Source organism: Antennarius striatus, chromosome 7, assembly GCF_040054535.1.
Source record: "Antennarius striatus isolate MH-2024 chromosome 7, ASM4005453v1, whole genome shotgun sequence".
NCBI classification, from domain to species: Eukaryota; Metazoa; Chordata; class Actinopteri; order Lophiiformes; family Antennariidae; genus Antennarius; species Antennarius striatus.
Genome location: NC_090782.1, coordinates 7,457,604 through 7,472,000, shown reverse-complemented (window position 1 = coordinate 7,472,000; position 14,397 = coordinate 7,457,604). Strand labels below are relative to the sequence as shown.

Here is a 14,397-nt window from a genome sequence, read left to right as displayed (position 1 = left end):
TTCATAATCTTCATTCTTTCCTTAATTAAACTTGTCTTCTCACCTCCTTTTCAAAAGTGTTCAAGAATGCAGTACATGAAACATGGTTTAAGGCTACAACCCCAGAGGTTCCCATGGGTAACCGTCGTCACATGTGAGCTGAGGGTTGTCCATCTGCAGCCTGGCCTTGAGCTCTAAAGGGAGGCATTTATTCCTCAGAACAGAGTGTGACCCAAACATGAGATGCAAGTGAGTAACACGTTTATCAGGACACAACGTCTCCCTAATCTCTAATTGCTTCCCTTCCTCATTATTAGCAATTCATATTTAAAAGTACTAGCAGTCCTCTCCAGAGCTTATGACCTCAAGCAGAAGACCCACTCTCATTATGTTCTGTTATGCTGGGACCCCTTATAGTTACACTTACAGGAACCCTAAAATAAGATTATTCTTAAACAGAAACACTTGCAAATATTTAATATGAAAATCTGACTGATTACCAAGGAGCAACATTAAAAAAAACAAACATCCCAAGCCGAGCAATTCCTTCCGCTATACTTGTCACTGCCCCACTAGGAGAGGGAAGGGGGGGCTGACCAGGGATGTTTAGGCACTAGGACCCAGCAGGTGCAGCCTCTCGTTACTTCACTGATTTGCAGCGCAGTCCCGTCCGCAGAGCGCCTGGTCGGACCCGTCGGCTCCGGACTGAGGGCGCACAGTGAGTGTCGCCTCCACATCCCCCAAAAAGAAGAACTTAAACCAAACTCGTCCTGTGAGTTTTGATGAACAACAACAAGAAATCCACACATCTTATATTTCTTCTTTTTTGATGAGTGAGATGCTTTAGATATGGCTTCTTCCGTCAGCGGCACAGAGGATGTCCGGGTGTCGGTGTTGACGCCCCTGAAGTTGGTGGGACTGGTATGCGTCTTCCTCGCCCTGTGTCTGGATGTCGGAGCTGTGCTCAGCCCGTCGTGGGTCACGGCGGATGACCAGTACTACCTGTCCTTGTGGGTGTCCTGCTGGAAGCCCGTCAGCTCCGCGGAGTGGTCCTGCACCAGCACGCTGACCACCGGTGAGACAGACGCGCGTAGCTCACAGCTGAGTTTTTAATTATTATTTTTTTTGTACTGCAAGGGATTTTTTTTTTTCACTCTAGAAATGAAGGGAAGGAATTAATGGTGCAGATTAACACCTTCTTTCAAATTTAAAGTGTAGTCGGATGCTTAGCGCTCAGGGATAACAAAGGATCTCCACAGACAGTGCCGTGACGCGCAGCGATCGGTTCTGCGTGTGAAAGTGTAAAAACAATCACCACCCAGGAGAAAACTGAATGTTCATTACTTTATATTCAGATGTCATCTGGTAAATTTAAACTACAAAACTTTACATTGATAAGTAATATTAGTAATATAGTAATAACCAATGCAAAGATAAGTGGGGAAATAATCCTCAACAACAATAAATAACTAAATTTCTCCAAATCTCAGATTTGGATAAATAGGACGCCATATGTTTTCTATCCAACTTAGTTTCACAACATGTTCCCAGAGCGCCCCTGAATGATGTGGGAATTCTGCATCGCCAGGAGTGGTCCAGCTGCAGTTTCATTCGGCCTTTTGTTGCGCACAAAATGAGCCTTTGTATGTGTTTCTTCACCGGCCAAGGAGCCGGGGCAACTCTGAGCAGAGAACTCCCCAGAGATCCAGATGCCTGCAGATTAGTAACCAGGGGAACAACTGAAGCACTCCAGAAATGCTGTTTTGTCTCCTAGGGCAGCCTTTTTCTGGACATGAAGTTTATTCCTATCCGTGTTTGTCATTCATTGACGAAGAGAAGAGATGTAAATTACCTTAACAAGAACTAATAAGGATTCAATTTATACACATTGTTTGTAGAATCTTACATCTATTAAATCTAATGCGCAACGGAAGCAACAGCCCTTTCATTCATGAAGTTTGGATTGCACTGATTGCACCACAAAAAAGTAACTGCAGGGGTTTTTTATTGAATTTTGCTTTCTTTTTTGTGTGTTTACATGTGTAAATGCTTTTGTTTGGTTTTTTTTGTTTAGGGGGTGGGGGCAATCCTATATCCCAAATTCTAATTTATCTCATGCAGGTTTTTTATCAGGAGCGCTGCAGTGGTTAGAACTATTTCCCCACAACAGGAAGTTGCTGGGGTTTTACAGTGCATGCAGTACAGTTGAATTGACCCTCACTGCCCACACACTGTGTGCATAGCTACTAGGCTATTTGACTTTTCGAGGATTAATTTTATAAATGAACAGTTACATTGCAGGTGCTGGGTGCACCATTATTGGACAACTATTAGTTTGTGAAAGGTTGCTTGTGTTTTCATGTGTCTGGCGACCTGTCCAGTGTGTTCCCCACCTCTGGCCCAGTGTCATCTAGGAAAGACTCTCACACTCTGCAAAAACCTATAAAGGACATACAATTACTTAAAATGACTGGTGGATTTTTACAGACTGTTTCACCTCTGCTGCCAGCATAAAATGTGGGTAAAGCTTATTCCTGTTATCTCGCTGCACTCTTGGATTCATGCGTTGCTAAAGATATTTCATTCTTTGCTGTCTCTGACTTCCTCCTGCCCGTCGAGTGGTGAATTGTGCTTTTGTTAGTTCGACAAACTGTTTTCTTTCCGTTGATGGATGAGTAACTGTAGGTCATGCTGGCCCTGATCCTCCTCTGTCAGCACAGACAAAGTGCACTTTGGTGCCATATAAAGACATGCGGTCCTGGTGTCGGCTCTCAGCAGCATACCGCTGTAAATGCATACAGCAAACTGCCCATTTCCTCAAGCTGCTGCTCGGCTGGACTTATTTATTTGAAACCCACTAATCAGTTTCTACCCCTCCTCATCAGTTCCCCAATATTTCCTCAGTGTCATGCTCCAGGCATTAAACAAATCCTGTTAGTGTGAAACAACGGTTGGCTGCCCAGAATGTGTAGAGCTGGCTCTGCAAGGCTCGCATGTGTGTTTGTATATGTGTGTGTGTGTGTGTGTGTGTGTGTGTGTGTGTGTGTGTGGGAAAGCACAGCATAGTAGAAACTACTCATCACATAATTTCTTCCTACTTGCTCATAAGGAGATTAAAATATGCAGACACAGGTTATAGTTTCTCTTACTTCCTCTCTTACCTGAGCACACATGGCCGAGCAGAGGGTCAGAGGTCAAGTATAAGACACACAGACCGTACACAAGATGAGGAATTTGGAATGGCTGTGCAAGAGTGGCCTGTGTGAACACCAGCTCCATGCAATATGGGGGGAACAAATGTGGACCCGGAGCGAGAGCAAGAGTCACTGATGACAAAGCACATTAATAGAGTGTTACGTTTTCAGTTCTGTTGTCGGGCAGCCGTCCTTTCTTTGAGGGCATATTTTGTAAACAGCGACTTTACACAAGTATAGCCTTTTGGTCATTGACCCTACTGTCTTGAACCAAGGATCTCCAGGTCAAGAACCTCCTGTTTCTTGAACTCCTCCATCGTTGCAGGCCTGAGAGTGTTCGTGACATGAAGAGACAGACTGGAGGCTGTCCTGTGACACACATTTCTCTAAACTGTCTTAGACAAAGGAAGAAAATCAGGGCCCTGGAGAATGTTTTTCCATCAACACATCAGCAGCCTGCTCTGATTGGATGTTGTGTACTGTATCTCCTTTTCCATCTGTCATCATGAGAGGCTCAGATTAATAGTTTGGCGCTCGCTGCTCATCAAAGCCTTTAAGCACTGAGACTCTGGCAGTGTTTCTTGTGCAGTGTATAGGGTCTGTTCCAAATCTGAAACGAGATGACTCTCTGCCTCCTGCTGTTTTGCTGGTGCACTGATAAGGCTTTCAATTGTGCTGAAGGCTGAACTGACCCAACTTATGAAGTATATCTGTCCAACAACGGGCTTCGACAACTGCAGATCAATCCACTTGGATCTGGTTGTGGCATACAAAGTCAAGGGGTCCATCTTTAAGGGGGCCTCATGAGGGTGGAGGGGGTGGGTGCTCTGCTTTTTGTGGATTCTTTCCAACATCCTGTGGTGACAGGGCCCATTCTTAAACTCTAAATCCTGGACCGTATTTGGTCAAAAGTAGTTGATGTTTATTTATATTTGAGCTACTTGGCCCCTGGAATAAAGTTTCCCTCTAACATGAGTGGGAATTGTGTTTTAAGGAGCTTATATTCCATCACTTTCTCTCTGCTGGTGAAGGTTTCAATGATTTTACTGCTTGGCAATGCTTGATATTTCTTTAATTTCCTGGCTCTGTTAATAGACCATACCATGTCTGTTTACTAAAAGACAAAATATATTCTAAAATACATCTTTTGATGTGGACTTTTCCACTCGATGTAATACTGCAGAGCCCTTTTTGTGCTTTGATGCCATGTTTTTACTTTTACTTAAATTATTTCCTTTGGTGTAATCAAACGTCTCATCACAATATCCTTTGTCTGTTTACACACGGACTTCCTGTTTCCACGAGTGCGTAGTAACTCCTCTTTTATCTCTAAACAGTAACATAGAGGGTCTAAATTAATATCTGATGGCTAATTGAGTCAGCAAAAATCTCTTTCTCAAGCACACACTCCCACTAATCAAGTTTTTTTTTATCGTTCAAAGCAAAGTTTTTAATTATTTTCTGACACATGCGTGCTTCTGATTTCTGCTCTTCCTCCCACTCAGGGCAGGGAAGCCAGGTTGAAACGGCAGCTATTTCCAGTTGAATGTTTTCCTAAGTCAGAATGAAATGCTGAAAATGCTGCTGAGTTGGCATCTGCCAAGATGCAGGGATACTCATTATCTGAGTCACCTCACAGAACCACTTTGCTTTTCTTGTTGCATGAGGATCCATCACTGAACTGCCGAAATCTGTGTGTAGTCAGAAGCGCCTGCGTGCGTGCGTGCATGTGTGTGTGTGTGTGTGTGAAGATTTGTTTGCTTCTTGTCAGCCAGAAACTGCTGTGCTAAGGTTCAGGGGGTTATTCGCTGCATGGTTCACATTCTTTTTCTGCCTGCGGCTGCAGATCCCCAGCGGTTCTAGTCAAAACATTACCAGCCATTACTTCTCAGAATACAGGCTAGGAGCTATTTCAACCTCTGAACCACAAATAGTTGGTGTTTAAACTGTGGCAATTCATCATAAACCCGATTGGGAGGAATCCTGTTTCCTTTGCGTGACATGTGACCTGTTACTCGGCCTCCATCTTCTCTTTTATTCGTCCTCTTCCGTCGATGCACGTTCACCTCATATCAATGGCAGAACTTTCCAGACATATCTACCTACGTCAGTCTGTATTTCAGTAGGATTTCATGTCCCTGTTTGTGTGTTTGTCCCAGACTGGCAGATCGCAACCCTGGCTCTTCTGCTGGGGGGAGCGGCCCTCACCCTTCTCTCCTTTCTGGTGGCGCTGATCTCCCTGTGCTTCAGCTCCAGGAGTCTCTGCTACAAGCCTGTGGCTGTCATGCTGTTCTCTGCAGGTACACACAGGCAAAACACAAACAAAACGAAAAAACACAAAACCATCTTACAGTTTTATTTTCACCTCTCATTTTATTCACCACGTTAAAATTAGAGCAAAGTCTCTCTTTCCTCTTTTCTTCTGCAGTGGTGCTCCAGCTGTGCAGCTTGGTCCTGTTCCCTATCAAGTTCATGGAGGCGATCAGCATGAGGGTGTACCATGAGTTTAACTGGGGGTATGGGCTGGCCTGGGGGTCCACCATCTTCTCTTTTGGAGGAGCCATCCTTTACTGCCTCAACCCCAAGAACTATGAAGATTACTACTAATGCAAGACAAGAAGACATTGAGACGCTCCATCTAGTTTCCTCCCAGCTGGGAAAGCTCTGAGTTATGGACTTGAAGTGAAGGGAAAATAAAGGCTCATTATTAGCTTCAGGAAGTGGAACAAACTCTTTCTTTTGATGTTTAAAATTTATTGTCTCAAAGATCATCCTCTCTCATTTGGGCAGAAGCCTAAGCTGTTATTTGGCACCAAACTTAATTGTGGCAAAAAAAATGGAAAACTAGCCAGTTTGAGAGAAAATATCATAACTTAGATTAGACTGCGTTCTCTTTAAGGGGAACTTCAGTAGGTCTGATATTTTGGCAGTATCTTGTGAGAACAGATGGATTCACCGACTCCATACTGGGTGAAACTCGTGAACTAATTAACCACAGAAGGCCTGAATGATATAAACGACGGCCAGGCGAAGGAGCACCGGATCCAAGGAGGAAATATCTTTAAACTAGAGTGATGTCCTGAGGAGGACAGTGGAAGACAGGAGTCACATATGGAAATGTGATAAGCACCAAGCATGTTGTATGACTAGAATGACTTTCTATCCGAATTGACTTTAAAAAAGGTTGTTATATCCATAATGAGCACAAACTACCTAAGATGTCAAAAGCGTTCTGCAGCCACCTTATAAATGATGGCGTACTAGTGAGAGGAAGATTTCCTTGTTAATAGGGTAGACTGTCACATGTAAACAGTGATAAAACATGCACTATAACCCAAATTATACCTACAGTATGTTGTCAGATCCTCGTATTATATGTAAGTATGTGCAGAAAACATAATGACCATTTCAAGACGACCTGCAGGAGCTGACACGTTTCTCCAGTGTGTAAACTTCTGCAAGCGTGACTCGAGTGAATGTGACTGCTGGCATGCTAATACCATTAGCCACCATGTGTTTGATTCTCACTGGAGTGATTATTAACATAATAAACATCTACTGAGGAAAATGATGCATTTGGATCATTTGAGGGGAAAACCTGAAACGCTGCTAAGACACGTCAGCTCTGTGTGGTCAAGTCACATAGAATCAGCTCCTTTATTAAGTACAGCAAGTTGAGGCATTTGCACAGGAAATCAACATTTGAACACATGATAGAGGATGGCATAATACGCATAAAAGTACCAGGAATATACTCATATGCAAGTGTCTTTAGTGTTTGTCCTTCAGTGAAATGAGCTCTAATACAGAGCCAGATACAGTGTACAGTCTACGTCTCGCATTGCTCAGTATATATATATATATATGTATGTATATATATATACCATTGATTTTTGTTCCACTGTTAAAAAGTTACAGGTCCTGGATTAAAGTGGAAGTGCTTCCATTGAGTTCAGGAATGGGTGCAGTTTGTGTAAACACTCATTCTGTATGGAATGTTCTCTTCTTAAACTGGCGCTCCTCTTCCTCCAATCCGTCACTTTGACCATCCTGGAGCCCCAACCCAACCGCCGCTGCCAGAGTCGCAGTGTTTCACTCCCTCTTTAATACATTTGACATGTGAAGAGTCTCCAGACTGTCCTAAAGAAGAATCCTCTTCCTCCACGGGTAAACAAGGGTCAAAGTGCACAGGCGTAGTAGACGGGAGCAGGATACGTGGGTGGAGAAAGATCCTGGCTCTTCCTCAGCAGGTGAGAGGGGCTTATATATAGTGAGTGATGGGGGAAGACCTCTAGATAAGATTCTGCAGATTTTGGAGGGGTGGGTTAATACTATCCAATGACTGGCAGGGGATAGGGCGGCGGGGGGGTGGTGGACTCTCCAGCGCAGCACTCAGGTGTAGCGCGGCATCTCGCACTGTTCACAGCGGTTGAGTGCAGGGTGGTTGAGGAAGGTGCAGCTTTCACAGTTCCAATGGGCCCCTTCAAAGTCTTCGTCCCTCTGGGGCCCTGGGGTTGGTTTGGAGCCCTGCTCCTCTTCTGACAAAGAGAGAGAGAAGCCGCTATTTTAACACACGACAAAAGAGCAAATTGAACAACAATTTAAGCGTCTTCCACACATTCCCTGGATTATCCATGGCTGTCACTACACACACAAGTGCGATCAAGCGTTCAAGCAACAACCAATAAGCTTCAACTATGACAGACATGGGATGCCACTGAAAAACTTCTCATCTAATCGTCCTGCAAAACGGGTTTGTGAAGGTGAAAGCAAACAAAAATCAAGTAAAGTTTGAGTTTCTGAAGCCAAACGTGGCAAAAACAACCAAAAATAATGACCTGAGCGGTTTTTGTTGACACACAGATCTGTATCTTGGAAAGAATAATTCAAGTCTCCTGAGTCACATCAGACAGATCTCACCTTTCTTCCCAGGTTTAGGCGGCACGACTGGACCCGGCTGAATGTTGTCATAGAAGTTGCTCATCGCTTTTGGGTCAAACTTCCCTGTGGACGAAAGTGAACACCAGATACAAAAGATAGTTTAGAAGTGCTCGTCCCAACCTGAGGTCCAAACAGTCAAGTTATTTCACAGTCACTCAAACTTTAAATTTAACAATAACTCATTATTAAACTGTACTATACAATATCAGCAGACAGAGGCTTTCTGATACATTTTTGAGTGTGTGTGAAGCCGTTGAGATGCATTCGCTCTCATTAAGATCAAAGATTTACAAAGGATTTCTATCACATTGATAAATGAGATTATAATGTCTCCTTTGAAGTGGAGACACATAGTTATACCAGCATTTAAAAAAGAAATGTAGGCCCAGGAGCTACAGGCCAGCAGTCAGAATTTATTTCACTGATTTATTTTTGCAAGCAGAAGGAATTTTCTGCTGCAGAGGAAAAGTTCTCAAGGTCAACAAGCTGCTTTTGAGAACATGAAAGCAGGGCTAGGGTTAAAAAAACTGGTCTAAGGAAATAAGATCAAATATAAACAGAAATGTTAAGGGCACTGGTGAGGGGAAACCAGAATTAAAAGGCTCAGTGGAGAGTAGTTCAGGAACTTCATTTAGATTTAGGGATCGGTCCAAAGACAAAGTTAAGATAACATCTGTGAAATCTTAATCAGGGATTGCCAAGAAGTGTGACTATCCTTAAAACTAAGCAGATGAATTTTTCTAAGAAGCCCAGAGCCCAAACATTCAACAGCAATCAGCTGATTAGAAACACCATGGTCGCTCATTTGAGTTTTCTGTTTCAGCTACCAAAACACTCCTGATTCAAGTAAAAAGGAGGGCTGCACCCAGCCCAGAACAGCAAATTCATGGGTTCAAGCAGGATTCCACCAGAGAACGAGCTGCAGCTAAAAAAACCCTCGATCTGAAGAGATGGAGAATCTCAGAGACAGAACGACGTGGTTTTCTGCAGGCGCTGCAAACTGGACGTGTCTCATTGCTGCATGACAGGATACCTTTTTATGTTGAGTTTAACAGCTTTGTATGCATGAGGAAACAGCTTAAACCGTTGTTAAAGACTGTGCAGGGTTTGTACTCTGTAGACCACGTGGACAGCATACCACCATGACTGGAGCACAGTTCATTTGTAAATTCAATCCCCTGCCCCGACTGACAGGCAGGGGGGAAAGCGAGGGTTAGTTTATTGTCATTTAAGGGGCTAGGGGTTAAAAATATATTCAAAATCATGACAACTGATGGTTTGTACAAAATAATTGTTAAGATGTCTGGAATAAAACCCATAGCAAAAGTATTCTGTTGATGGAGCCAGGTGTTGTCACTAAGATTGCTGCAGTGAATTAGAAAAATTTCAAAGCTAAGCTATCATCAATTACACATACAGTGTTTGTGAAGGACTCTTCATTGTGTGTGTGTGTGTGTGTGTGTGTGTGTGTGTGTGCGCGTGAGTATACCTCTAGACTGCAGTAGATCCGTCTCCTTCAAGGTGCAGTCGATATCAATCTGAAGCTGTCTGTTCAGACTTCGTAATCGGGTCATCTCTTCAGGCTGCAGCCAAAAAGACAAAAATAGACCTTCAAATATTCACTCCTTTCACATCAACTTCACAGGACCCCATATTCTAACATGTTTTATTATTACTGCCGTTTAGTTGCTCTTGGAAGAAAAAAATGAGTGATCATTTTGAAGATCAAATTTATATAAAATTTCTGTCATTTCACCAATGCCTCTTTTATTAACAGATGACCACATTTAGATTTGTTGTATTCCCAAAGGTTGTAATGCAATAGAGGCATTCTCTCTATCTACCAAACTGTATTTAAGGCCTGTCTGTGTCCACCAACGCCAAAACGTGTCTTTTTTACACGTGTCTGTGTAAAATAATGAGTTCAGATCCTTTGTGATCATTTGAGAAAAAAACAGATATAAACAGATTTTTGCTAGTATTAAAAAAAACCAACAACAACATTTGAGTGAACCCAGATACGCGTTCAGTCCTTACTCTGGGTATAAGATTGGTGGAGCTGACCCTTCGAAAGCGTCTCTGCAGGACATCATATTCCATACTGTTGACGTCAGCCTTCAGATGCTCTAGTTTCTGCTTCTCCAGCCGCAACTCTTTCAACAGACGCTCCATCCTGGCCCGCTGGTGGAGCAAGAGAGCTGGATGCAAATACACCAAACACAGACGTCATCACTGACTGACATGAAGAGTTGCATCTGAGAGAAATCATTAAAAAGGCAGCAACACAGACAAATTATGCAGTGAGATTCAACCTGCTTTATGTCAGGTTTTTGATACTTGATTATTTTATCAGGAATATTTCAATTCTTTTACCTAAATCATAAAAAAGGAGTGTTTATTATTTTGTTATGTTTTTGACAGAGCCTACAGAGTAATCTAACAGGGTGTGTATGGTATATATATTAAAACTTTATAGCTTGGATAAAAAGAGCCAACACAATAAAACAGCATTCTTTTCAGGAACCAGCTCCTCTGGTTGACACAGCTCTGTCTTTGTACTCTTGTCATCCATGCGTCTGTTCATTCATCCTCATTTCAGTGAATGCAGACTGAGGTTAGTTGGATGGAAGTGGGCGCACATGATTAAACAGGACACAGAACTTACGGAAGGACAGTTCATGTGAGCAAACACCAGGGAAAATATCTGTTATATTAACTGACATGAGGAAGAGTAAGTCCACACAGTCCTTCAAACAGATCCAGTGTAAAACAGCACTGGTAGTAAGTCACAAATATGCAAACAAATAAACAGAAAAACCCAATCCGTTACCTTGTGTGTAGGCGTAGTCATCCGAGCCTGAGCTTGAACGTCGGGGCATCGACTGGAGTTGATTCACTACGTTTCCTGGTAGAGCGGAGATGGGGAGGATGGGTGCGGGGGCAGCATTGTGTGCCCCTTGGTCGACTATGTTGAGAAGAGACTCCGCTTCAGCCACAGGGGGTGACCCGGGGGGTCTCTGCGCTTGGCCCCCCGGGGACACCTTTTGACATATTTTGAAGGGGTAGGCTGACTGGCCCGGCTGAGGGGAGGAGGCGGGTCGGGGCCTGGCGGAGCCCTGATGCTGCAGGTAAATGCCGTGTTGGAAGGATGCCGGGCCTGGGGGTCCGCTCATGGAGATGCCCCTCGAAGGGGAGCTGGGTGACGGACTGGTGGCCATGTAAATACCTCCCTGAGGGTGGGGGGTGTGAACGGGTGAGTTGCTGCGTGGCCGTGGACCCTCCAGGGTGATCTCGATCTGGTTCTTCAGGGAGCTTTTTGTGTGGTAAGGCCGATAAGCTGCTGGCTGTTGCTGAGGTTGTTGCTGGTGATGGTAGGGCATGCTGGGAAGGGTTGGGGGGCTAATGGGGAGGAAGACGTATTGCTGGTGCTGGGGTTGCGGCTGGGGCTGTGGTTGTGGCGGCTGGACCTGATGCTGAGGGGAGCTGTAAGGTGAGCCGAACGTGGGGGTGCTGTAGGGCGACTGCTGATGCTGATAAACAGGAACGCCCGGGGAGGGCCACGGCGCCGGCTGGGGGCTCTGGGAGGGCGAGGGCCGAATATACAGGGTGGTGTTGGTGCTGCTGCCATAGTGCCCAGGGGGGATCTGCAGAGCCTGTGAGGCATTTGGTATACTTTGCGAAAGAGTGACTGATAGAGGGTTTATAGTGTAGCGGGGGACGGGGGCATATGTGGGAGACATCCCCTGCATGGTGGGTGGGGGAGTGGGAGTGCTAGCCGATCGGCTCTGATCATTCATAAAGAAAGGGTTATAACCAGGGGAGGGGGCCATGGTAGCGGGGGCTGACATGGGTTCCGGGTAGCTTGGTCGCTGCGGTTCGATATGACTGTCACTGGTGCTGTGCACTAAGGAGCGACCGACTCCCGCCGCTCCTCCGTTTGCCTTGTTTGCCTCAGAGCCGGGGTAGCCCAGGCTAATATGCAGCATGTGGTTCCGGCTCAATCTCCCTTCCTCTGGACTGTGATGGAACTCACCATACAGGAATCTGTTGCTCTCTTGAGCCAGCAGGCGGCAGCACAGATCCACATTGTTGTTGTTCTGGGGCAGCAAAAACAAAACGCCCTCAGTGTGGTACTTCAAAGTTTACCCCTCAAGTCCGTTATGGAGAATGACACTCAAGAAGTTGGTGATCCAAATATATTGTAAATTAAGTTAAACTTCTTCAAAAAAGGTCATTAATGCTATTTCCCAAAATTCTCCCACAAGTTTTTCTGAACACATTGAACACATACAGCAATAAATGTGTGTGTGTGTGTGTGTGTGTGTGTGTGTGTGTGTGTGTGTGTGTGTGTGTGTGTGTGTGTGTGTGTGTGTGTGTGTGTGTGTGTGTGTGTGTGTGTGTGTGTGTGTGTGTGTGTGTGTGTGTGTGTGTGTGTGTGTGTGTGTGTGTGTGTGTGTGTGTGTGTGTGTGTACCTGCAGAAGGCACTGTGACACTACCCCCTCTGGGATCTCTGGGAAAAGCTGCTTGAGGTCCTGCAGGACGTGATAATCGAGCTGAGAGCCAGCCTGCGCCATCCTCTCCGGCTAACCGCGTCAACAAGCCCAAAGCCGCGGAATTAGCCGATCACGTCTCATCCCCTAAAGATGGAGAGATGACAGACTTCAAAAAGTGAGGGAAAAACTGCAAAAGCTCACAATGATCCCGTCAACATCATTGGTTTGTCACACACACACACACACACCCAACGTGTCGGTATGTTGGAGACATGTCAACATGAGGATCCAAGACCGGACAGATGATCCGCAAAGAGAAGTCGAACAGCCGCCACAGAGGAGCACCACCAGCGCCACTTGTATTAATTCACATTAGCGCACTAGTGGCTGTCAGTGTGTTGTTGTTTCACCATCCTGTTGCACCAAACAGCGACGACATCCCATCGCTAGCTTGCAGGCTAGCTCGGCATTAGTTGGCCGCTGTGCATCACTCAAACAAACAACCACACAGGTGTTCCAAGAAACTGCCGCAGGAAATATCACCAATCGCGGGAAGTTATCCCGCGTTAAGGTCACTCGTTACTAAACCAGCAACACAATTCAACAAATAAATAAGATGTTAAAAGTAGAAATGAACTCGTCAACTTAGCTAATGCTAACGCTAGCATCGCCCTGCTAGCTGAGAAGCTGTCACAAGCCTGGGTGTTAGCCTGCAGCTAGCTAGCATGCTAATGCTAAGCCCGGGGATGGCTCTCTGCAGCTTACCGTATGCTGAGCGTCTCCTTCCCGTCTCGGTCCATTGCTGGCGGTCGGAGGTAGCGGCGATGTGTCAGAATTCTTAAATCGAGGTTTGGAGAATTCGTCGTTTCGGTAAATAACTTGTAGTTTCACATTCCAGCGTCAGGCCCTGTCGCCAAACTGCACACGATCGCGATCATGTCAGATTTGCTCAGACCAGGAAGTTGTTCCGTCGGGCTGGATGGACGGTGGATGTCAACACGGCGCATGTCTCCGTGTCCCGGGCGGTCCCACGGAGCGCTGCGTCTCCGCGCGTCAGCGCGCAAAGAGGCGACTGTTCCGTTTGAACAGCGTCAGTTTATTTGAATAAAAAATTACCCAACAAACTGGAGATTTTCAAATTTGAAGCCAATATTAACTCCCCACAACTTAATATAGTACAACATAAGATATTGTCCGTCCATTCATCCATTCATTTTTATAGAAGACATGACATGCAAAACACAAACCCTTTTTGAGAACACAAAACTCTTTTCAATATGTAAATAAAGCTCTCTGTTGCATTTTGACAATATTTATAATCTTTTTTTAAAATTTCGTTATGTTTTTACCTTGTACTCTTTAGAATTCATTTAAAGTATGAAGGTATGAAGGAGGAATGATCAGTTTCCTCCTAGAACCCTCATCCTCCTCTTGCTTTGTGCTTTCCTTAAATTACTGTACATTGTCATACGGTGCATATGGGTCTACAGGATGCTAAAACAAAAATTAAATTTCTGATCTAAACAAAATTTACATGTCCCGGGCCTAACACCTTATGAACTGACATAATCTAAAGTATTTATTATTCTGGGGTGGAGGGGGTAACAGGTGTCACATGATGAAGAAGTAACCTTCATACAACACCTCTCAAGACCACCTCAACTTCAAGAAGATGCATGAATAAATGAAATGACCAACTTCTTAGGAACCAACAGCCAAGTCGGGATTTTTATCAGAGGCATTTGACTGTTTATTTCCACTAGATGGCAGAGATGAATGGATTACTGGC

General features: G+C 44.7%; 2 protein-coding genes across 3 annotated transcripts; one reads left to right on the top strand and one right to left on the bottom strand.

The window, feature by feature from the left end:
- The first annotated feature begins 615 nt into the window (after nt 1-615).
- Nucleotides 616-6,763, top strand: tmem47 (transmembrane protein 47). Of its 2 annotated transcripts, XM_068319703.1 has the most exons (4): nt 616-697; nt 818-1,054; nt 5,333-5,473; nt 5,602-6,763. In XM_068319703.1, the coding sequence occupies exons 2-4, from the start codon at nt 829-831 to the stop codon at nt 5,778-5,780; spliced, it is 546 nt and encodes a 181-aa protein (XP_068175804.1). In that variant the 5' UTR covers nt 616-697; nt 818-828; the 3' UTR covers nt 5,781-6,763. The 2 variants fall into 2 exon arrangements, with proteins under 2 accessions (XP_068175804.1, XP_068175803.1); XM_068319702.1 differs by having other exon boundaries at nt 640-1,054; nt 5,602-6,757.
- A 48-nt stretch (nt 6,764-6,811) lies between these two features.
- tab3 (TGF-beta activated kinase 1 (MAP3K7) binding protein 3) lies at nt 6,812-13,587 on the bottom strand. Its single transcript, XM_068319701.1, has 7 exons — nt 13,374-13,587; nt 12,588-12,752; nt 10,945-12,211; nt 10,152-10,312; nt 9,604-9,697; nt 8,094-8,177; nt 6,812-7,711 (listed from the first exon to the last, which is right to left on the bottom strand). Exons 2-7 carry the CDS (start codon nt 12,687-12,689, stop codon nt 7,566-7,568), a joined length of 1,854 nt encoding a protein of 617 aa, XP_068175802.1. The 5' UTR covers nt 12,690-12,752; nt 13,374-13,587; the 3' UTR covers nt 6,812-7,565.
- Nucleotides 13,588-14,397: the final 810 nt, after the last annotated feature.